Raw genomic sequence first — 24,026 nt, 5'->3', positions numbered from 1 at the left:
TTATAAGCAAATTCATACCTGAATAAGAAATTAATAAGAAGCTTTATTGTCGTTGTACAAGACATACAATATTATTTCTTATGGCAGCATCTCTTTATTAGCAATTTATATGGTAAAAAAGTAAAGGAGCACTGATCCTTTAACTGAAAAGTCCACTCTAAAAGTTTCCAACATTTTGCAACAAAAGCACAAAAGTTAACAGGACTTTCACCTGTGGAAATAACTTAGTACCTACAGTAAAGATATACGTACTGACAGTTACCTCAAGTATGCTAAAGATTAGAGTTACCTTGACTTTCTAAACTGAATTAAATTATTGTCCCTGTTTTAAAAGTTGGTTTTATAGACAAAAAAGAATGTTGTTTTACAGTGTGTAAAACACCATCTCAGTCCATACCAATAAAAAGAGACATACTAATAGATAATATTGAAAAGTTAACTTATTTCAATGAATCAGTTCACTAAATAAAATACATTATATAGTTTAGTTCAATTCAGACTGATGCTTTCACACATTCTTTGCCAATAAAGTTGATTCTGATTCAACACCTTCTTAAAGGTTACTTTCAAAAGATACCTCTACTAAGATAGGTGTCTTATAGGAATGCAGATATTTTAATTTTTGGCACTCGATGAGTAATATAGGGACAAGTTGTCATTGACAAACAAATCAAAAGTGGTAAAACATTAAACTAAGAAAATTAGATTTTTGTTTTATTGTAAAATGTGTAGAAAATATGAAGTAGTCACTCTAAATGACAGTCTTGGAGGTTTTTAAAATGCTACATTTTGTGTTTTAATTCAGTCTGTTTTGTGCGAAAAATACAGCAGCCCAAATTGACATGTAGATGGTCTTTGTATGGCTGCACTTTGTTTGATATGTCGTCACCATAAAAGCTACGTGGCTGAAGTGACCAAATGGCTACTTATACAGATAGTCTGCCTCTGTTTAAAACAAAATAATGAAAACACAAAGGAAAAGCGGTGAGGACCAGAGCTATAAAGGATTCACATTTTCTCTGGGTTACCAGACTGATAATATGTGCCCTATCAAACCAAATAATACAGAGGAGAAATAATCTCTGTTTAGAGGCGAGGCTTAGATTGCAAACCTATTGTTCAAAATAATGACAAAAGCGCTTACAATAAGTGCTGCAAATAACAATTATTTGGCAAATTGAATAATCTCTTGAAACTTTAACACATAGCAAAAGGACCCATAAAGAACATTTTTTATTAATTAAACCAGGCTAATCAACAATTTTTCCTCTTTAGGAGATCCTTCATAGAGCCTGTTGACAGATGAAAATGTAGTTTTACCCTAAATGCAAAACGTTTGCATATTTTTACAATTTTGGTATAATTACTGCTCTAAGTGGGTTGCTCTGTCAGCCAAAGGCATATTTTAGACTCCAGTTAATGATTAATCAATTATCATTTTATTAATTGATTAATATTTATTCCACTTAATTGTTTCAGTCCTGCTTACAACCTATAGGAGAGTAAAAACATATGTATTAAAATCAGTAGCTGGATCAAACGTTATGGCAAAACATAATAATTTCTATTGTGAAACTGCCTTACTGTATGTGCTGTTGTAGGTGGAAATTAACATCACCTATACAGAGAAGATGCATGAAACATTTCTTCTTTGCATATGTCTTCTCTATATAGGGATCATATCTGGCAAGTGCACACTGCTGCTGCCTTTGGGATGCACAGAAAACTATCAGACAAGTAAAGAGTGCACTTATTTGCTTTTTTTTCCTATAATTTGACTCTGGGCTGAACGGTGGATTATTGGAAACAAAGATGTAGAGCAGGGACTATATAGTGGACTTTATAGTGAACTCAGTTAACATACCATTCGGACAGATGATAACTACTTTTCGCTCCCTGTTGATCACGTTACTCCGCCTCCACCGTGTGGTGCCTGCGCCATCTTTGTTATTAGTTGCTACTGTCGCTACCTGACAGTGGGCCGCTGTGACACCAAATCCCTTAATGCTTTATGGGGAGAGCAAAGCATTCCAGGATTTGTCTGCTCATCTAGTGACCATGGGTGGTCACTTCTTTTCAAGGGGCATTGTGGGAAATTTTGAGTCCACTACTTTTTCATCCACTAAGTGTTCTGAAACTCATTTCAAATGGCATAATCACCATATAGTGCCCTATATAGTGAAAAGGGCGGACATTTGGAGACATTGGCAAGTGAAAATATGCACATACAGTATTGCTTCGGGTACCACAGTGCTAGCACCGACTGTGAGAACAACTGCTTCATTATGTTTAAAAAATCAGGGAATTCCAGGAAATAATTGTACATTTTAATAGTTTAAGTTGAGATATATGCATGTAATATACATTCCAACTTTCTAAATATCCCAGGTGACCAGCAGTATCCCGTACCTCCTCCCGTTTATGGATGTCACACACCTTCTGACAGCTGCACAAGCAGCCAGGCTCTGCTGTTGAGGAACCCCTACAACAGGTAACACACAAACATTTGCCCTCTGCATCCCTACTACACTGCAAACACCCTCTAAATCATATTTTTAGAGTAAGCTACAGCTTCAACTAAAGCCGGAAATGTTCTGAATCCATTGTTGATTGTGTTTCTGCAACATCAGTGATTCAGTGGCAGTTAGCAGGATGAAGTTTAAAACAGGATGTTCACCTTCTGGATAGGTTTGTCTGCCACTGCGGCTTCCTTTTTTTATTTTTGTGCATGGTTCCTTTTTTCTGTTCATTTAGCGCTTAATCTTTAGAATAAAAAATATATATTTCATTCTAAGCTAAGCATTTACAGGGTTAAAACTCTTAAGTGTCTACTATACATGAAAAGTAGAAAACAAACTGCCATCTACAGTACAGAAATACTTCAAAATTGGGATTTAATTGATTTCATTTTAATTGTTGGTGTCTGGGATTATTGTCCATTTGTATCTTAACAACTTTGAACATTCTCTATGACGTAAATGTCCTTCTAGTTGTTTAATAACTTATTGGAATACCTTTTGGGGTTATAAAATGTATACATTTAAGTTGATACAAAAACTGCAATACCATAATTGACAAGAAATGTCTAGACTGACATCAGGTGATTAAAAAAAAAAAAAAAAAACATTTTACAAAAGGCTTAAATCTATGTTTAAAAAAATGTTAATCTCATTTAAGATTGCTGAGAGTAACTGCACCTATTTAAACAGTTTTCTACTGTTAAGCTATGCATCAACTTTGACTTATGCCCTGATTGTTGTTTTGCTTTTTAAATATTTGGTCTTTTCTTTAAAAAATGTGAGTAACTTGATTTTTTACAAAAACAGAAGTTCTGATGCTCAAATTCGATAGTTTTAACAGGATTTTACTTCAACACTTAAAACCAATTTCTAGCATAGAAATGTAGGACTCTTCTAAGTCTGACCTTCTTTTATTTCATATTTTTATAAAGAAAATTTGTAATTTCTTAAAAAAAAAAAAATATTCAAAGAAATATAATGAAACATACTGTGCAGCACCTGAAATCCCTTCAGTAATTCATACCGCCTCATCTTACCTGCGTGTTTCCATTTCATCCATGTCCTCTATTTCTCCCCCATAGACAAACCATCAGAAACCCATGAAGTAAGCCATAATGTATTATTCCTATTCCTCCTGGTAGTGTTGTATTTTAATTTTTTTTTTATTTTATAAAGACAAATAGTTTTTCTGTTAAAGGAGAAGTTCGGTTTTTTACACTTTAAGCCCATTTTCTGTAGTGTCCAGGATGAAATCGAATGATCGACACCAAAAGTTTGACAATTGCTCCTGTCTCTGCTTTTTGGCTCATTTAGAATCCCCCCCTGGCTGCTTTAGAATGGCTTGCATAGACCATGTCCGATAATGTCCTTAAAACAACCTTAAACGTTCTTTTTTTTTAAATATGCTACTCACCGGGTCGTCAGCGCTGTTCAATGACGTTCCAAAAAAAGTTTCGTAAAGAAAAACCGTTCCTGTAGTGTTTTATTTAGCATTTTGTAAATCCCATTGAGTTCTGTAGGAATAGTCAATATTCCGCTGCCACCGGAAACGGAAATGGGGCCTGTTTACACAGTTGTAGTCTTTTCGCTTCACTCTGCGTACTCCGACGTCGAGAATCAAGAATCCACCTTTCGTATTCCATTTTCAGAGTTTTTTAAAGTGTTTAACAGAGACGTTAGCACCTCGACGTCGGAGTACACAGAGTGAAGCGAAAAGACTACAACTGTGTAAACAGGCCCCATTTCCGTTTCCGGTGGCAGGAGAATATTGACTATTCCTACAGAACTCAATGGGATTTACAAAATGCTAAATAAAACACTACAGGAACGTTTTTTCTTTACGAAACTTTTTTTGGAACGTCATTGAACAGCGCTGACGACCCGGTGAGTAGCATATTTTAAAAAAAGAACGTTTAAGGTTGTTTTAAGGACATTATCGGACATGCTCTATGCAAGCCATTCTAAAGCAGCCAGGGGGTGATTCTAAATGAGCCAAAAAGCAGAGACAGGAGCAATTGTCAAACCTTTGGTGTCGATCATTCGATTTCATCCTGGACACTACAGAAAATGGGCTTAAAGTGTAAAAAACCGAACTTCTCCTTTAAATAAAATTGCATATTGACTTGAACTATCTGTATCTAAAGACTGAATATTTCCCTTAATTCTTGTTGACAATGGTTCTAATCTTTGTCTAAACCAGTTGGGAATTTAACAGATGATCAAACCAGAACAACTCTGAATGACCTCATTCAGGTAGATCTTATTTTTTAGTCACAAAACCATCTTTAGGGATTATAGACAATCGCTCAATATGGTCACGGAACATATCTTTCAATCACAAATTCTTAAAGGTAGTTTAAAATATGGATACAAATTAATGTATGATACAAAAGATATGGTGTTAGATTGTTTAGTTTGTTCATTTTAATCTAAGCTACACAGAAGTAAAAAACAGCCAAAAAGTGACAAAGTGACAATACATATTATTTTGTATTAGAAAAACAATAAAAAATTAGGTGGGGAAAAAAGCTAAAAAAAAAAAAAAATTCCTTATTAGAGATGTTTTTTCCTTCAGGATAATTTTCTTTTCCTTGACAGTTTTTCCCGTGCATAAGGTTGATTAAAACTTGACATTCTTTCAGTTACAGACACAAAACTTTCTGTAAAATGTGCATCTCTACTGTCTGTCTGTGCTCATTCTTTCACTGTCATAACTTTGGGTCAACAACCTCAGATTTAGATCTAAGACAAATACAAAAATGTATTTCAGGAAACTTCTACCCTCTCCAAGCCAAAAATGTCATAAAAATTGGATCTCAGTAATAAACCTAAGAAGTTAATAGTGCAGTACATTTTTAGGAGGCACACCTCCTTATCATTTGCTCCCCAAACTGTTTGTTGCTTTGTCTCAAGATGAGAAATTCTTTACATGCCACCGATTCTGTGTTTTCTGTAAATGGAAAAATAAAGAATCTGCTTTTGGGATGGATTCTAAGGCTTCAGAGTGTGTTTTAACGGAGAAAGACCATCCTGACTCTTAGTCTGAAGTTTGTCTTTTTTCATAAACATAACTGATATCTACACAACAGGCACATATACACACATGGCTGGAAAGTCTCATGTGAGTGAAGTCAGTCGTCTAATCTTGCAGCCTGGTACCATCAGGCCTGTATTTACTCTCCGGGCCATCAGCTTGGAACAACATGAAGTGAAAACATGCCGAGGGCTTATTAATCCGAGCAGAGAGAGAGAAAAAGAGAGGCTTTCTGGCTTTTATCAAAGTAAAGAACAGAATGAGAAGCTTTAAACTGAGCAGGATGTTCTATCAATTCATAAAAAAGAAGTGCGTTGCCCAAAAACTCACGTTTTGCAGAGACATCATGTGGTGTTTTGTCAGTTTTGTGGTTTCTGTGTTTACAACTTGCAATCTTTTCAAGTTATTGAGCCAAATGAGCAGAAGCCTCCTCTTCACTAAGGGAAGATTTTTCTTTGTTAAAAGATTCTCCTCATTATAGTCAATTAAAAAGCTGATATTTTATTACTTTGATTAGCTAAACAATATGCATAAAAAAGATACAAAAAAAGAGAACCTTTTATCTTCTTGTATTAGCTATGGCTTCTTGAAATGGCAGCATGTGGCTGAAGGCAAAGCTGCAGAAAAGATGTGCAGATAGAAGCCACTGTTTCGAAATAAAAGAAAGCAGTGACTTCATAAAGTCATTTGGTGGGAAATGTTGCTCAGATGAGCCCTCCTTCAGATTGTTTGTAAAATCTGAAATAGAATTTTCCTAGAGAAGGAAGATTAGGTCAAACATGAATCCTTTTTGGTAAAAACAAGGAAGCATCTAGATCCTCTGAAACCTGCACAAGACCCAACTGTAATTACAAAGTGGAATTCAAACCTACTCAAAAAGCAACTTCTTCCATGAATACAGGCACAACCTGGATTTCCGGCATGATTGACCATGGCATCACTGGACAAATGTGCAAATAAAGGTGCTCATTGATAAGAACATTGACATTTTTGGAGCTTTGCTTAAGAAACTCCCTAGATTCAAACCTGAGTTAGAGCCTACGTTCCGTTCTTACAAGTCATATTGATGAAAAATGGGAAAATATCCGTTATTGAGCATTAGATTATTGCTTTGGAATTATTGACTGTATTTTCTAATTAAGCCTTTTAAAAGTTCTGATTGCTTTTACTTGCTATTTGATTTGTTTCATTGCTTAAACTTTACAATAGTGGCTGGAAAAGGTCAGACATTCAAATGGTCTGTTTATCGTGTTACATAAGGTTTGTAGTTCACTATATATTGGCACCTCTGTGATAATTAATGAAGCTATGATAAGGAATGTTGCTTTAGATATGATCTACTTATTTCCTAACAGTCGCTGCAACATTGTTGTTTAAATACTCACACTGTATGGCTTAAGTACTGACAGATCTTGATACCAAATGATGGACGTTTTGATTCAGTTTTCACTCTTTAACTTTTGTTGACATAATTTTACATTTTACTTTTTATAACTTTGTTGCATTTTTTGAACTTTCTTTAACATTTTTCTCCCAGACTGCTAGCCAGGTGCCACACAATGGCAGCCCACTGCTCCCAAGGGGATGAGTTAAATGCAAAGGGGAATAAAGGGATTTACATTTATATTTATTTACATTTAGGAAAGTTCCTTTGTTTTCTTTTCTCTTTTCTCACGGAGTAAAAATCAGAGACAAACTGTACGCACAGCATAGAAAATTGAACAAAGAGCTGTAAAAAAAAATGCTTGTCGGCTGTTTAAAAGATGAGCTTATATCAGTAAATAACTGAGAATATAATTTGACCCATTATTATCTGAATCATTACATTAATCATTACTGCTCTGAGTCGGTTCCCTGCAATATTTTAGCAGAAGCACCTTCAGCCTCTCCTGGCTGCCTGCCTGCCTTCTTCACTGTAAAATAATAGCTTTGTAATGAGCTAGGTACCAGGCACCACTTTGCCTGTGCTCAGCCCACTCTGAACCTGCTGGTACTTTATAAAGAGGGACTAAGGGCAATAAATTAAGAGATAGAAAGTGTGTTTACACATGTATGTGGCCAGCATGAGTGATGATTATGCAGTGGGTTATGTCCAAATATAAATAAGCAAAAATATAGAATTTCTGGTCTTTTTTATGGGTTTTCCAAGAGCGAGATCAATGGCAATCAGCGTGATAAATAGCAGCTCATGAGCTTCTCTTCTACGTTTTGTCTTTCCTCCACAGCGGAGACAATTTATATCAAATGACCTCTCAGTTGGAGTGTGTGGCATGGAACCCTGTCAATACACTGGCATCCACCCTTAAGAGGTAGGAAATTGACCTGTGGCTTTTTTTTTTAAGACAAGGTTAATCAGCCCTGTGCTGAGGAATGGAGCGGCCATGATGCACTAAGAACTCTACTCCTATCAAACAACACATTATTTCGGTGCTTTATTTGGTGATTCAATTGTTTCCCTTTTTTTGCATCATTGCTTTTCACACCTTACCAACTTCCAAAAGTATAATTATTTAGCATAAAGACCACATTAGCCTTGTTTTCCAACAATGTCCTTCTTCTCTCCCCTGTTTTCTGGGCATGAAGCCCTACTGACAGGTTTCAAAAAATGTACCGCTAAATAGTGGTGTGGGCAACAAGTTCCATACATTTTACTTTTCTTTTTTTGCGGTAGTTTGGAGGTTGCAATCGATATGCAGTCACGCAGATGTGTCAGTTGATTATTTGCTGGCAGTTACGCTTATCTGTTGTGCAGCTGTATTACCTGTTCTTCAGTGTTTGTTGATTGCAGAATTTGTTTAGAATGATTGCTAACATTTTTAGATTGTTGTAAAGATTAATTTTATTCTTCCTTATATTTCATTATTTTAATGCCTGTTTATGTCTTTAGATAAAACTTTCTACCAAGGCTTTTATTTCTAACAATCAAACAATAGCCTGTATTTTTAGTTACTAGTTGTTTTTTGAAATGCAATCCCTTGCTCTGATTTATTTCCTTTAAGTTTATCAGAGACGTTCAAGAATAGACGATGTCTGGCTGTCATTCTCTCACTGGAAATATTTTGTGATATTTTTAACTTAGATCAAAGTTATGTTCTCTTTTTTTTTTGCCTGAGGAAAATCAGCTCAGGAAACGCATTTGAAATCCCTCACGTATCAGCATCCAATGTTTAGACAAACCTTATAGTTTTCACTTTGAGCTGTATGTCAGCGTGACCTGCAGAGCTGGTCAAAGTCACCACTGCCTCACAAATGCTTTTCTAATCCGAGCCAACAGGCATGCTCTCACCAATTAAACTGTTTGTTTGTGGGCTGCATTTTAACTGAAAAAGAAATTCCATAAAAAAAAGCAGTCTTCAGAGATTTTTATTGGTGATGCCACAGATTTCTACTGCAGATCCAGCCATATCTGTAAGCAGTGACGGGCAGCAGCCGACGGGATAGGGAGGCTTGAGGGAGGATGAGGAGGAAGAGGATGGAGGGCAACAAGAGGAGGAGACGGTCTCCAAAGATAAGGAGAGGCAGGACGAAGGGAAAGACATGAGGAAGAGGAAGCATAGGGGAGTTTGGGTAGCAGAGGAGGAGCATTCCAGGATTTAAATACCTCATATTTGGTGAACCACACCCAACTTTTGTTCACATGCCTAATGTCAAGCTTGATACTGAATATTTTAAATCATGTTTGTGAAATTGTTGCTCATCTACAGTACAAATCGTTTGTGCTTTTTCTTTAAGACAGAATTTATGAATTTTACAAGTTTGGTCCATGCAGAGAGAGGGATATTTGACAAATCTTTGCACATCTCCCCAGACGCTCCAGAGTCCTGGCTCCTCTTCTGTCCTTTCTTCTCTTCAGCTCACCCCTCTAATTTTCCACAGGGTTTTGGTTTAAAGATTGCATTACTCTGGAAAGAAGCACATTTTTTGAAAGTATTTATGAGTTGATTTCTCTATGTCCTGCCAAAAAAATCAATGATGATCCACTTTTGGTTTCCTTTTATAGGGCAGCAGTGTTTCAGTAGTTATTTAGTAGTGAGCTAATTCTTTCATTTATATATCTCAGTATTGCCTGGATTAATTCACTCAGTCAAGTCAGATTTGGATAACTAGACTCCGCTACACCCAGTCCAGCACAAACAATGATGGATGCACTAGGAGCATTTATGAGCTTTTAGGAGAATAAGGCAAGGTGCATCAACGCCAATGTACTTCAGGTATTCCTTTTTTTATGATGTGTAGATTGTTAATTTTAAAGCTGATTTAAATGTTTGTCAAGAAGATTGGAACTGGACTCCACTCCCAAACACCCAACATCATTTAGACATTGGTTTTTAGGCTAAATCAGGTCATTGTTGAAAATTGGGCTTTGTTTGGTCCGTCTGATTTTGACCCACTTTAGTCCAATAATAGACGTTGGAAAGATGTTGCAAACCCAGTTTTCAGCAATCTGAAAATTACAGCCTTTCACCTTTCTCTTTTCAACCAAATCTAGATGTCATTTGGATGTAAATCATGTCCTATTTTAATGTCTTTTCAGCCAAATATTTGCTTGGTGGGCACAGAACTGTGTTGAACATGATTCTGACTGAAAACTGTCTAATAAGTAAAAGTCCTCAAAAAAAAATTTTTAATCCTGCAGATACAGTTTCAACTGATTGCACCAATGGAAGTGTCTTGGTCTTAACATCCAATACGCTATACAAATTCAAAGATGTCATATAAGCACATAGAAGTAAAGATACAGTACAGCCCCTCCTGTGAATAGCAGCTAGTAATCTTAGAATGGGATTTTTTTAAAATTCAAACAGAAAGGATTGTAAGGCAAATACTGAACCATCTACTCAGTAAATACCATAAGATGCATGTAAGGTAGAATTTTGCAAAACAGAAAGTGTGGAAAACAAACAGGTCCATACAGTTAACAGTTTATTTAGATCAAGAGTTTTGTAAATCTCATTTAATTACATCTGTTTAGTACAGAGCACCGTTTTCTTTCTTAATGTCATACTCTACAAGGTAGCAAAGTAGAAATGGGTCCACATCCATCTATATTTCTTATAGCATTGGGCAGTTTAATCAGAAATTAACACTCTGATTATAAGCTGGTGGGCAGAAAATCAAGGTTCACATTAATTTAAATTATTTTTATTTTTACATAACTTTATTTTCTTCTGAATGTAGGATACTTCTTATTTCTGTGAGTTGTATACATGAGACGTTTCTTAGAATCTGCTATTTGAATGCTTTAAATTCTATTTAATTTATTTGAATGATCCTAAAATTACTGAATGACCTGATCATGTCTAAAATGAGATACTGCCATATTTAGTCATACATGAGACAAGGATCATGCAATTTAATCTCAACTTTGTCCATCCTCCTCTCTGGGAAAAATGGAGGTAGACAAAGAATACCTTATGAGAGTCCAGTTGTATGGCGTCCATTCCCACTGCATCAGCACAATCCTCCCATCCTCCATCTTCAGTTGGACACTCTGAAATATAACACATTTCATAGACAGGAGCTTTCTGTTTGTCTGTGTTATCATAAGAAGATACAGGAGGCGACTCAGGCAGCTGTGTCAAACACAGCGCTCTTTGTTCAGCGCTCTCACAGTGAAAACTGTTACTTTTTGTATGACTGATTAAAAGATGGTTGATTCATTAAAGAATCTACAGAAAAACATGAGATACACTACATGAGGAAAGCTTTAACTAAAGGCAATAACTAAAACTTATTTCCCTTTTGTTTGTTTTTGCTTTTTACCCTTGTAAGGAGTATTGCTTTTTATTTCCTAATATATTCCATTTCATTTAAAGTATGATTTTAGATTATATTGCCAATATTAATGGGGAAAAACCTATTTGTGTTTTTGTTAATAATTTGCTTCTAAATTCTTGTCTTATGCCCTCTGGTGGATGACCTAACTACTACAGGTTGCAAGTTCCATTTCCTGTATCTTTTCTTCCAGCCTTACTGTAGGTGCATAAAAGCACAGATATTAAATTATTATATTTCAAGTAAAGGTTAGTCAAGTAAAGGCGAGCGGTTGTATTTTCATTTACTGATTAAATCCCCTCCTCAGTGTATTTATTTGCACTACAAATGACTGGTTGAAAGCAATAGATTAAAATATTTTGTATTTGAGAAGGGATAAATCTAAGAATTGCTGTATTTTAGTTCTTAAGGCCTGGAGTTGGACCCCAGCTTTACATCAGGGCCAACAACACATAAGCAAACTGTTACTGCTTAGGCCTCCAGGAAAACTAGGGGTCCTCCAAGAACAATTTTTAGCAATTTTTTTATTTTGCAAGTATAAGAATGAGGTACCGAAACACACAATAATATAATAAAATTATGCTTTTTTTTAACATCACCATGTAGGAGGCTTCACTTATATATAAAATAAAAATAAAAAATGTTTGGATATATATATATATATATATATATATATATATATATATATATATATATATATATATATATATATATATATATTATGAAGCAATGTTACTTGTTTTTTGTTGTTGTTCTTGCATTATAGGCTTTTTTTGTACAATCCTGCTCCTGCTGGAATCAAATATTTCATACCATAATGTTTTCTTGCAGCAAGGCGGTTCCGGGTTCATTTCCCGACCCAGGGTCTTTCTGCCTGGAGTTTGCATGTTTTCTCCATGCATGTGTGGGTTCTCTTCAGGTACTCTGGCTTCCTCCCACAGTCCAAAAACATGACTGCTAGGTTATTTGCCCGCTCGAAATTCTCCTCAGGTGTGAATGTTATTGGGCATGGTTTTTTTGTCTCTTTGTGAGGCTCTGGCCCTACCGTGACCCTGATGGAATAAGCGGAAGAATATATATGGATGTATGGATATGTCTACAATAAATAATCTACATTATAGTTTATTTTATTAGTTTTAGGAACAATAAATGATGCATACAAGTAGGTGACTGAAAAACAAGCCTGGTTTAGGTTGAACTAGGTGTGTGTGTTTTGTGTCCAATGAGACTTTCATCTTAGGGAGACTAATAAAGTTACTTTGGCTTTCACACTGATTTTTGCAGCAATCAATAATATTGGCAGAAATCGATGGCCTCAAAATAACAATTTGGCTTAGGGCCCCATGGAGCCATGGCCATGCCCATGTTAACTTTAGAACTCCTGAATAAAATGTATTGTTGATTACCAGGTCTCCTTGGTGCTGTGGAGGTTATATGGGTCTTGAATCAGCTGTGTTAGACCAAGGGATATCTAGAACCTGCAAAGCACCAATCCTTGCAGGCTTTAGTTTACGCAGCCTACCTGAGAATTGATGCTGATCATCTCAACTCTTAATCACCATCTACTGTCCAATGATTACTTCAAGTATAATAGCACAATGTTATGAGGCTCATGAATGGTTTCTTGAACTGCAATGGTTCCACAGAGTCATCTGATCTTAATCCAGTTTAGAATCTTTGGGATTTGGTGAGTGATTCACATCGTTGTTGTGCAGCAGAGAAATCTGCAGCAACTACATGAAACTATTGTGGCAATATGGAAAAAAATCTCTGAGGAGTGTTTCTGACAACTCATTCATTTATTGCAATGAGGAACTAAAGCAGTTCTAAAGGCAACAGCAGGTTTGATCCGATTCCTGCGAGTTGGATCCAATAGACTGGCTGCTAAAGTGTCCAAGTTCTTCTGGTTTGTATAATAAAAAAAAATCATGATTTTTGGATTTTGATGCAGTAAAAAGCTTAAATATTTTCCTAAAAACAACATTACAAAGAGAGAAACCCCAGAAACAACTACACGACTTGGGTCAGTTACTGGAGTCCTAACAAAATAACAGTGAAATATTACCCCAATGCATTAAAAACAAGTTACATCAAGATTGAACTCTGGTCTGCTATTTGCATTAAAGGCTGTAAGTGACATGTTTTTGAATAATGTTCCCTCCCTGACCTTATCGTACCTACACACAATGAATGCACTCAGTGAGACAGAGCTTCATGCTCTACCAGTCCGCCAGCGTGGGTTAAATTTGCACTAAATTACCTTCTTGATCTTGAGATCTGCTTTACATCCAATAAATTTTACAGTTGTCCACAGACATGCCTTTATAAGGAGCCTTTCTTATTGCAAAGGTGTTATCGGAGCAGAAACCAAAACCTTAGTTGCATTGTTTACTTGCTGACATTCGGCTAATGCTGCATAAGGATGTTCAAAAGTATTTAATTGTCTTTCATATGAACTGATGGTAGTTTGTCTTTGTCTGTTTCAGCCATGCACCAGGCTACGACAGCGACCCCAACACCCCCATGGTGTACAGCTGCAGCACACAGTACCGCATACACACACATGGAGTCTTCAGAGGCATTCAGGTGGGACTCACACTGCTGCTGCACAACTTTATTTATCGTCAACAGGTCATCATGTGGTGAGCTCTGGCTGCGTGCAGTTACCCTGCATCTTGTTCTCTGTTCATGTTTAGTGTCACACATGTTCTCCAAGAACTTAGAAACGGGCAGACGGAAAAATAAAAAAAACACCACTGGGACAGTAAGAATATATCGCTTTCTAATTTGTGGAGATGAGGAGGCTAATGCAATGAGCAGCTTGTGTAAGGAGGAAACATTGATACAGAGCAGGGCATGCTCACAAACATGTATATCAATGCACAGAGCTTTTAAGACCAAGAGGATTCTTTTCTAACATAAATCCATTAGCAGCAGAGAAACACATGCATAGAGTTAAAACTGTGTAATGATACAGATTCCATATGAGGATTCACATGTTAATAAATCATTAGATTTTAATTACCATCTGTCAGCAGCTCCAAAGGACAGGGAGCAGGAGATTCTCCAGGCCTGCTTTTACTCTGCAACAGAAATCGCCTGTTTCATCTGTCATCCTGTTCCATCTTCGCTCTTGAAGGTCTTCCTCAGGACAAAATGCATAAACAAAAGCTCACTCTTACACCCCTTAAGGGATAATTTAGAAGCTACTAAAAGGTGAGGTTTAAGATTGAGTTAAAGCAAAGTAACGTTAGGGATTAAGTTTTATGACAGAGATTAACCAAATTCACAGTCACTGCCAATGAAAACATACTTCAAGCCTCAGTTATTTTCTTTGTTTATTTTCCTTGGTGAATCTTTTGAGAAAGAATCACAAAGTAAAAGCTGATTGTTTTGCTAAATTACATAATTTCTCATGTTTTTTGCTTTTTAATTTCCAAAAAACAGAGTGATTGTTTAAGTCTAAACCAATGTGAAAATGTTGGGCTTTAAAAAAAAAAAAAAAAAAAAGATTAAAAATTATAAACTGGAAATTTTTGCTTAAATGTCTTTAGCTGCACCCCAGCCAGACCTGTGGGAAGACAAAATTACTTATAAAACTTATCAGAAGTATTATCAGAAGTAAGATAAAAAAATAATAATAATAATAAAAAAATGCAAAATTAATGAGAAATGAAAAAACAGATGAGAGAAAAACATCACAAAATTTACATGCAACAGATTTCACTATCAGATTCATACGTGTCACCTTAACATTCTGATTGGAACGTTCTAATAACAGTCAGCCAGAGTGATTAGCCACTCAAGGCAGAAGTGTTTCATGTTGATGCAGGGTGCTGATGGACTCTCAGGTTTGTTTACCTGCCAAACATTTACATGCATGCTAAACGGATGGTCAGTCTACATCAGTCACCTGTCTTAGTCAAATTACTATTTTATTCCAATCCTGCTGAATCCAATCCATCATGGTGGTAGGATTGTGATGGTCTGGGGCCAGGTTCTGCAACTCCAGTCCTCGAGTGGTACTGTTCTGAAACTTGAATGCCTCCCTGATCTGACACAATTGACTGCTATAAATGGTTACTTCAGAATGCTTAACAATGTTTGAGGACAAAGCAAGGAGATAAATCAACCCCTTGACTCATGCAGGAGTGTATCCAAAAGTTGCAGAGTGTGCTGCTTAAAGACTGGGGCTGCAGTCATGGTCTGGAAGCTGCTCTGTATTAGAAAACCCTGAAGTTCATCAGCTCTTGCACAGTTGGGAGAAATGTTCTTCATTCATGTTAATAGTCTGATGGTGTATTTCATGAAAATAAATATAAACAGATTGATTTTTTTATATAATTTTGAGTATCACATTACTTACCTGCAAAATATTTTAAGATTGCCTTCAAAGATGATTGTACAGTATCATCTTTTATGTTGTAACTTTTCATATACTGCACAGTTTCCTATTCTAATTTTCAAACTTTTTATTTCTTTTTTATTTATTTCATGTGCCTCCACTTGTGTTTCACTTTGCCACTGGGACACCTGAATTTCCTACTGCAGGAAAATAGAAGTGTTTTTCGATATCTCTTGTATCCTATCTAAACATTTTCTTGTGGTGGGGTCAGAGTCCGTATTTAATTATATTTTAATTGCTGGGGCATGAGTTTAAACAAATAGTTCATCTCTCAAAACCATCTCAGAATATTTTATCTGTCATCTGACAAAAAATAAAGTAGAACAAATGCTGTGGGTTTTTTTTTTTCATAGCACCATAATTATGAATAAAATAATCACGTATCATAGACTTATAATGACTTTAAACCAGTACATATTAATAGCTGTTTATTTAGTGGTCTAAAGCATGTACAGCTTTAGCCCGTTTTGTGCATAAGGGAATGCATGAACAGCCGATGTCCTGGCACAGGAGATTTTCATATGTAGAAAACTAAAGCACAGATTAACCTCTAACAGATGCTGAGTTAGTTAAACATGAGATGTACACCACTACACTTATAACTAACAACAATTTCAAATAATCAGATCCAGACCCATAGTGTTTTAGGTGCTAACAGTGCTAGCTGCGACAAGGGTTCTCTCTAGGTGATCATTATGCTAACTGCTGAGGAAATTAAAAGCAGATGGCCTTTAAGCAGAAAGAGGCGTTTCGGAGGGAGAGGTGGAGAAACGGAAAGTGTTGAAAGACAGAAGACACTTTGAGAATAGAGAGATAAAGGAGGGTCATGTTGTGTGTGCACTAGTTAGAATAGAGGATGTTAAATTGTGTTATTCTCTTCCAGCGACGCCTGAAATGAGAAGCGGGGCACTCTGAGAGGGGGTCTGCCTAAAAGGCGTGACTAACTGCTCCCTTTGGGATGCAGTCATTCTGGGGTCATTTTACTGCTAATTCCCATCTCATGAATATATGACTATTTCATTGTAATGCTTCCCCAAACAGATCATATGCTCTTAATTTACACGGAGGCTGTATTTAATAGACTCTTCTTTTAATTAACTTTCACTCCTTTGGTTATTGATGGCTTCAGAGCTTCTTTTGTGTTTGTTTCAAAACTATGCCGTGTTGTTGTGGTTGCAGGATGTGCGGCGGGTTCCCAGCATCGCTCCAGCCATAGTCCGATCAGAGACCAACGAAAAGCGTCCGTTCATGTGTGCCTACCCAGGATGCAACAAGCGCTATTTCAAATTGTCGCACCTGCAGATGCATGGCCGCAAACACACAGGTGACAGAAATGGCAATACCGCAGTTGGGTTTGCTGTGTGATTTCATAAAACAAAAAAAAATTCCTGTGAAATGTTTTTTTTTTGTAAAATTAGCTGAAATGTTGTGGTGAATATATGTCATATTGTGCAGCATTCACTGCTTTCTCTTTACCTTTCCCTCTAAAACAGCAGTGTCCAAACTGTGGGGAATGATTTTTTGTAGTCCCCCCGATTCCCAGCTCATATTTAATTAGTAATTACTGTGTAAGAAATTTTGGTAAAAGGCCTGCACTTATATAGCACCTTTAAATTACAATCAGCAAGCTATATTGTAGCCATAGCTGCACTGGGGCTCACTGGCAAAGACTAGGCTGCTGAACATGAACAGCCTCTGACCTCCTATATTAGGAAATGCTGGTAAAGGACACATAACTGAGACGGACAGAGCTGGTTTTTAAACTGACAACTCTGTGGTTAGACAAAATATTGCCCTTAAAGTGAATTTTAAATCTTCTTAAAATGGTAAACTCATAGTTTGCACTTTTAAAATATTTTTTTAACCTGTCCTATTTAAGCATATGGTCTTGAAATTATGTGAAAAGGTGGCCTGCATTCAGCTCCCGTAATGGGGACAATGTTTTGGGGGGAGTTGTGGTCTACTGGTTAGAGAGCAGGAGAAGAAGTGCCTTCTTCAAACAGACTTCCTCACGGGTTCCCTGAGCCAGAACCTTTACCCATAATGCTCTCTGGGAACTGAACGCTCCTCACTGCTGACTGAGCTATGGTTTAAATACTGACAATAAATTTAGCTGTACTTTACAAATTCTAATAAAGATGATTATTTTATTTTGCTTATCTCATAACTATTTCAAAGTAAACCAGAAAAGCTACATGCTGCATTTAGTAAAATAATGATGGGAGCGTTTTATTATCATTCATGAAAGTTATCAAAATAAAGCAACTTATTCGAAGATAACCCTCTCTCTTAGATAAGGAAAACAAATTGAAAAAAACAGGAAACAATGCTATTCTTTCAAATGACAAACCTACGAAATTTCGGTAACCCTTTCTTTTACAGTACATCTATAACCATTTAATACATGTTAATAACATAGCAAGTTACACTATATTAGTAGATAAAATTAAAAACTTTATGGAGAATTTTGGTAAGTGCTATGCATTAAATTTTATTCAGACAAGGTAAAGTCAGACATCTTAATGTCAAACCCTTATATAACAGAAAACCAAACCTAGAAGACGGCAAGCCAATCTTCTTAACTAAACTATTATCTATATGTAACTTCAGTTCAGTTGTATAATGCTTTATTTACCTGATCATAAGTTACAATTTACTTTGTAAGCCATTGGTAGGTGGTGGCCAATAATATAACCTGTTATGTGGTAACCTGATGGTAATTACCCAGCAAAAGTCCCCATTGATACATAGTAAAGAAACATCCAGGTAATTACTTCTTTTAAAGGAATAATACACCCAAAACATGATTATCCTTCATTTTCTACTCACCCCCATGCTGAACAACACTCTGGAGTACTTTTTTGATATCTCAAATGCATCTGGAGATCTGGGAGGCTTCTTGCTGTCTGCTGACATTCAAATAATGGAGGTCTATTGTGCCCGAGACAGAAAGGTCCATAAAAGTCCACAAAAAACGTGTCAATATTCCTCCATACTGCTCGTCCAATGTATTCCAAGTGTCCTGAGTGGGTAGCATCCAGAATTTACTCGAAACGAAGTCATTTAGAATGTTTTTAGAGCATAAACAGTAGTGTATAGGATTTCCTGAAAGCGCGCGCTGGCGCGTTCATGACGCTACGGAAACCGCGGCAGACCAAGCCAGATGAAAGTGCGCATTCAGCTCGGCAAAGAACTCATGCTCTTCCTCAACACTGAAGTCCTCAGACATTTTTCTTTCGTTGTTTCTTTCTTTGCACAGGTAAACAGCACATTTCTTCTTCTACGCTTGCATTATCGGCAGAGCAGACGCTGAATGCGCACTTTCATCTGGTTTGCTCTGCCGGCTTCCGTAGCGTCATGAACGCGCCGGCGCGCGCTTTCAGGAAATCCTATACACTACTGTTTATGCTCTAAAAACATTCTAAATGACTTCGTTTCGAGTAAATTCTGGATGCTACCCACTCAGGACACTTGGAATACATTGGACGAGCAGTATGGAGGAATATTGACACGTTTTTTGTGGACTTTTATGGACCTTTCTGTCTCGGGCACCATAGACCTCCATTATTTGAATGTCAGCATACAGCAAGAAGCCTCCCAGATCTCCAGATGCATTTGAGATATCAAAAAAGTACTCCAGAGTGTTGTTCAGCATGGGGGAGAGTAGAAAATGAAGGCTAATCATGTTTTGGGTGTACTATTCCTTTAAGTTCTGTTTTATTGAATTATTTTATGTGTTCAACTTGCTGAACAGGTGTAAGCACTAAAAGTAAACACTAAATAGTTCTTCCATTTCCAATTTTAAAAAGTCCAAATGTATCATACCAACCTTAACGACTCATAGTCACATGTTTATTTAGGTTAAATGTATTTCTCAGTGACACATCGACATGAGGCGGGTGGAATCGAAGTCTAAACTTCTGTCAAACCCTTCAATTGAAAATAGCTGTACTTGTCTATTTTATTAAAATAATACCATAATATTTGAACAAACTGATTTCATTAAATATCCTTCTGTGTGCCACATTTATTCAGTTTCCCCCTCACTGAAAATAGGTATGCAATTTTTTTTTTTTTTCATACCATTGGTGTAAACAAATGTAGAGGATGATGTGTTCCTGTTGGTATTTATTCCAACCCAGCTCCCAGGATGCAAACTCTGACTAAGACAGTTTAACGACTGTGAGATCATATGGTATTTGTGGAGAAACAAGTTGGACATTAGTGTAACGTGTTTGTTATTGATCATAGATACTTAATGGATCTAGAGCTGAATTATAATACCACTTTTTCAGGGGAGAAACCCTATCGCTGTGACTTCACAGACTGCGGCCGCAGTTTTTCACGGTCTGACCAGCTTAAAAGACACCAGAGGAGGCACACAGGTTTGAACCATTTACCTTCACTCAGGCTTTCTATCTTGCTCTGTTCACCGCTGTGTTCTTTGCTCCTTCTCCTGTTGCTCACTTTTGCTCTTTGCATGACACCCATCTTTTAAACAGATAGCATTTTTTTAAGCAGTGATGTTCAGTTTTAAATTACATCAGATGAAGTTGCTAAATGCTGGCCAAACATTGGAATGGCTTCCCTGCAAGCCTTTGCTCTACTTTTTATTTTTCTGTCTCCCTCTCTGTGTGTGTGTGGGTGTGTGGGTGTTTTTGTGTTGTTGAACTGATGTGAACCTTTTCTGACCTGTTGGTGTGTTTGAATGTGTGCGCATGCTTATTGTACATGTGTTTAGGAGTTAGACCATTCGAATGCGAGACGTGTCAGAGAAAGTTCTCTCGGTCTGACCACCTTAAGACACACACACGGACTCATACAGGTAAAACAAGTGCGTAAAACTTTTATTTTTCCATTTCTCCTTCATCCATTTGATGTCTAAATAAATGTTACAGACATTTCTGAGGGAACTTGATGCAATAACGCCAACCTTTGCTTTGTCACCTTCCCCGTCCTCCTGTCTCAGGTGAGAAGCCGTTTAACTGTCGGTGGCCGAACTGTCAGAAGAAGTTCGCCCGGAGCGACGAGCTGGTGCGGCACCACAACATGCACCAGAGGAACCTCACCAAGCTCCAGATTTCCATCTGAGTTTGTGTTGTCGAACGGGCAGCTTAAAGGAATAGTACACCCAAAACATGATTAGCCTTCATTTTCTACTCACCTCCATGCTGAACAACACTCTGGAGTACTTTTTTGATATCTCAAATGCATCTGGAGATCTGGGAGACTTCTTGCTGTCTGCTGACATTCAAATAATGGAGGTCTATGGCGCCCGAGACAGAAAGGTCCACAAAAGTCCACAAAAACTTGTCAATATTCCTCCATACTGCTCGTCCAATGTAATCCAAGTGTCCTGAGTGGGTAGCATCCAGAATTTACTCGAAACGAAGTCATTTAGAACGTTTTAGAGCCTAAACAGTAGTGTATAGGATTTCCTAATAGCGCCCCCATGCGCGCTCACGATTCTACGGAAGCCGGCAGACCAAACCAGCGCATTCAGCTCGGCAAAGAACTCATGCTCTTCCTCAACACTGAAGTCCTCAGACATTTTTCTTTCGTTGTTTCTTTCTTTGCACAGGTAAACAGCACATTTCTTCTTCTACGCTTGCATTATCGGCAGACCAGACGCTGAATGCGCACTTCCTTCCGGTTTGGTCTGCCGGCTTCCGTAGAATCGTGAGCGCGCATGGGGGCGCTATTAGGAAATCCTATACACTACTGTTTATGCTCTAAAAACATTCTAAATTACTTCGTTTCGAGTAAATTCTGGATGCTACCCACTCAGGACACTTGGATTACATTGGACGAGCAGTATGGAGGAATATTGACACGTTTTTGTGGACTTTTATGGACCTTTCTGTCTCGGGCGCCATGGACCTCCATTATTTGAATGTCAGCAGACAGCAAGAAGCCTCCCAGATCTCCAGATGCATTTGAGATATCAAAAAAGTACTCCAGAGTGTTGTTCAGCATGGAGGTGAGTAGAAAATGAAGGCTAATCATGTTTTGGGTGTACTATTCCTTTAAGCCTGATGTGGAAGTCCAATTTTCTGAGGTGTACTTACAGTCAGACTGCAGACCTATAATTTTAGGTTTTAGAAAGAAAAAAAAAACATTTTAAAGCCTTAGAATCTGAGTTAAAGTTTTGCTTGGTTACAGTCCTGACTCTTCTTTATTGTTGTCATTTTGTCGTTTGATGCTTTGGTTTAAAAGGTTCTCAAGGCCCTGTCTCTCAAATTGGTCTTACAGCACTGTGCAACAATTCTTAATTCATCTACAATGTCTTTGCTTCCAATGCACCAAATGACTTGGATTTTTTTCCGATTGTACAGATTTATAATTCTCAAGGCTTTCTGAAGGTCTTTTTTAAGTCTTATTCTGTAGCCATTTGTGGCCTTTATTAAGGGAACCTAGAGGTTCACATTCCTATAGGTTTTGAAAGAAATATTTGAAAGAATGTAACAAAACATGTAAAAAGATCAATTACACTATGAAACTTTCCTCTAAACCAATTAAAGGGCTTAACTGGTGCTGGCTGGGCTCCAGCTCTGTTTCCCGCACCAATAACATAGATTCTATCGAACTGGTTCCTTTTTCTGCAGATCTTTGTAGGTACACAGGTAATAGCTGTGAGGACTTAATATGTCAGCTTAAAACACTAATAATAAGAATAAATAAAAACCTGTTTGTCCAATGCAATCAACTTTAGGCATCAAATCATACCCACTTCATGGAAAACCATCTTCATCAATTGTTGATTTTAAGTAATTACCTAAAATCTGCTTATAATCTGCTGTAATATGATAATATACTCAGATAAAGGAGATGGTTCACTGTTTCAACCTGAGGTTGATCAAGCATCTGAAGACCAGCCTGAACTGGGATAAAAAAAACATTAAACAGAAATAGTGTGTAAGAAGACAAAATACGATAAAAGATATAAATGATCAGTTTGGAGCATTTTATGTTTACTAAAAAATAAAATGAAACAAACTGTAATAGAAAGTTAAATACAAAGTTCCTGATGGTTTTTTGACAAGAACAAAATGGATGCAGGTTGGGACAAAAAGGCAATATAAAGGTAAAGGACGAAGGTGAGGCCATTTCAAAATCACCTTATAAAAATTTTAATCTTCTATTTTTAACCCTAAACTGTTTAAATAGCTAAATTTAACTAAGATTTAACTCTAGATTTTAATACGAATCCAAACTTAGCAGGCATGTCCTCTTAGTTTGACTGTGACGTCATAAACAGTGAGCAGAAACGTCTGTGAATTGATAGAATCAGCATTTTCATCATAGCCGTAAAACGAGGGTGTCTTTCCAAGTTCTTTGCAGAATTTATTAGATCATGCATTTAAAAAATTGTTTGCGAATTTGCTGAATAAGACCTTCATAAAGTTTGACTCAGTGGAACTTTCATAATGGAGATGAGGTCAAAGGTTAATTACTCATCAACTTAGCACCTTTTTGGGCGTTGTACATATTTCTGATGTGAAACTACTTTGGGGACAGTGGGGGTTCTTGTTATGGGTATCAGCCATGGCAACACTCATACAAGAACCTCCACTGCCTGGGACGGCTTATTTATTGTCTCATTGCGGACAACAACCACTTTCACTGGAATTACTGAAGAAAAAGAGGTGTAAAAAAAAATAACTTTACTTTTAGAATGCTCAGCTGAAACTAGCTTTAATTATGACTGATTAAATCTTATCTGGAGTTTGCAGATAAAACATACAAAAAAAGATTCCTCTAAGGTATTTATAAGGCGACCTTTTTGATTTGAAGTAATGTGATTATTTTTTCTGACTTGTCTCTGTGGTGTGTAAATATTGCAGAACTCTGGCTGGGTGTTCAGGCTTTAAAATATGTCTGCTGGGTCACACTGGCTTTGTGGCCAGGTCGTTATGGTTGAGATGTAAATAATTATTCTTCACCATGGTAACTGAGCTCTTTCCATGGAGAAAATCATGTAACTTAAGTGACATATTTTTTTTTTCTTTAGCTGGATCCAGGAAATGTTCATATGTTCTTTCTCTGATGTGTAATGATGTTTTTGAGTTACACAAAAAAAAGCAAATAGTAGTAAAATGTTTTGTATCCAGGAGTGTGAGGTAATAAAACAATGACATCATTATGTTTTGAAGACTGATTTTATGCTTCTTTTATTATTTTATTTGTTGCTTTTAGTCCTTAATGGATGGGAAATAAATGACCCCGTTTTATATTTTCTTTTTTTCTTTTTTGGACAATTTGAAGCAATATCAAACAATCATTTTTAAAATCT

General features: G+C 36.8%; 1 protein-coding gene across 4 annotated transcripts in view; it reads left to right on the top strand.

The window, feature by feature from the left end:
• wt1a (WT1 transcription factor a) overlaps positions 1 to 22,730 on the top strand; it is a 31,171-nt gene extending 8,441 nt beyond the window's left edge. The window contains exons 3-10 of one of the 4 annotated variants that reach the window (XM_038305594.1): positions 2,389 to 2,491; positions 7,779 to 7,862; positions 13,815 to 13,914; positions 16,913 to 17,057; positions 20,029 to 20,118; positions 20,475 to 20,558; positions 20,703 to 20,847; positions 21,760 to 22,730. In XM_038305594.1, coding sequence (XP_038161522.1) covers positions 2,389 to 2,491; positions 7,779 to 7,862; positions 13,815 to 13,914; positions 16,913 to 17,057; positions 20,029 to 20,118; positions 20,475 to 20,558; positions 20,703 to 20,824 — 728 coding nt within the window. In that variant the 3' untranslated portion in view covers positions 20,825 to 20,847; positions 21,760 to 22,730. Of the gene's footprint in view, positions 1 to 2,388; positions 2,492 to 7,778; positions 7,863 to 13,814; positions 13,915 to 16,912; positions 17,058 to 20,028; positions 20,119 to 20,474; positions 20,568 to 20,702; positions 20,848 to 21,759 lie in introns of all 4 variants that reach the window. The other 3 variants (XM_038305593.1, XM_038305596.1, XM_038305595.1) reach the window with 3 other exon arrangements.
• Positions 22,731 to 24,026: the final 1,296 nt, after the last annotated feature.

This window comes from Cyprinodon tularosa, unplaced genomic scaffold (genome assembly GCF_016077235.1).
Source record: "Cyprinodon tularosa strain WSP-4 unplaced genomic scaffold, ASM1607723v1 ctg56, whole genome shotgun sequence".
In the NCBI taxonomy this organism is placed as follows: domain Eukaryota; kingdom Metazoa; phylum Chordata; class Actinopteri; order Cyprinodontiformes; family Cyprinodontidae; genus Cyprinodon; species Cyprinodon tularosa.
Note: the sequence above shows the minus strand (reverse complement) of the source record. Positions and strands in the feature narration are given on the sequence as shown.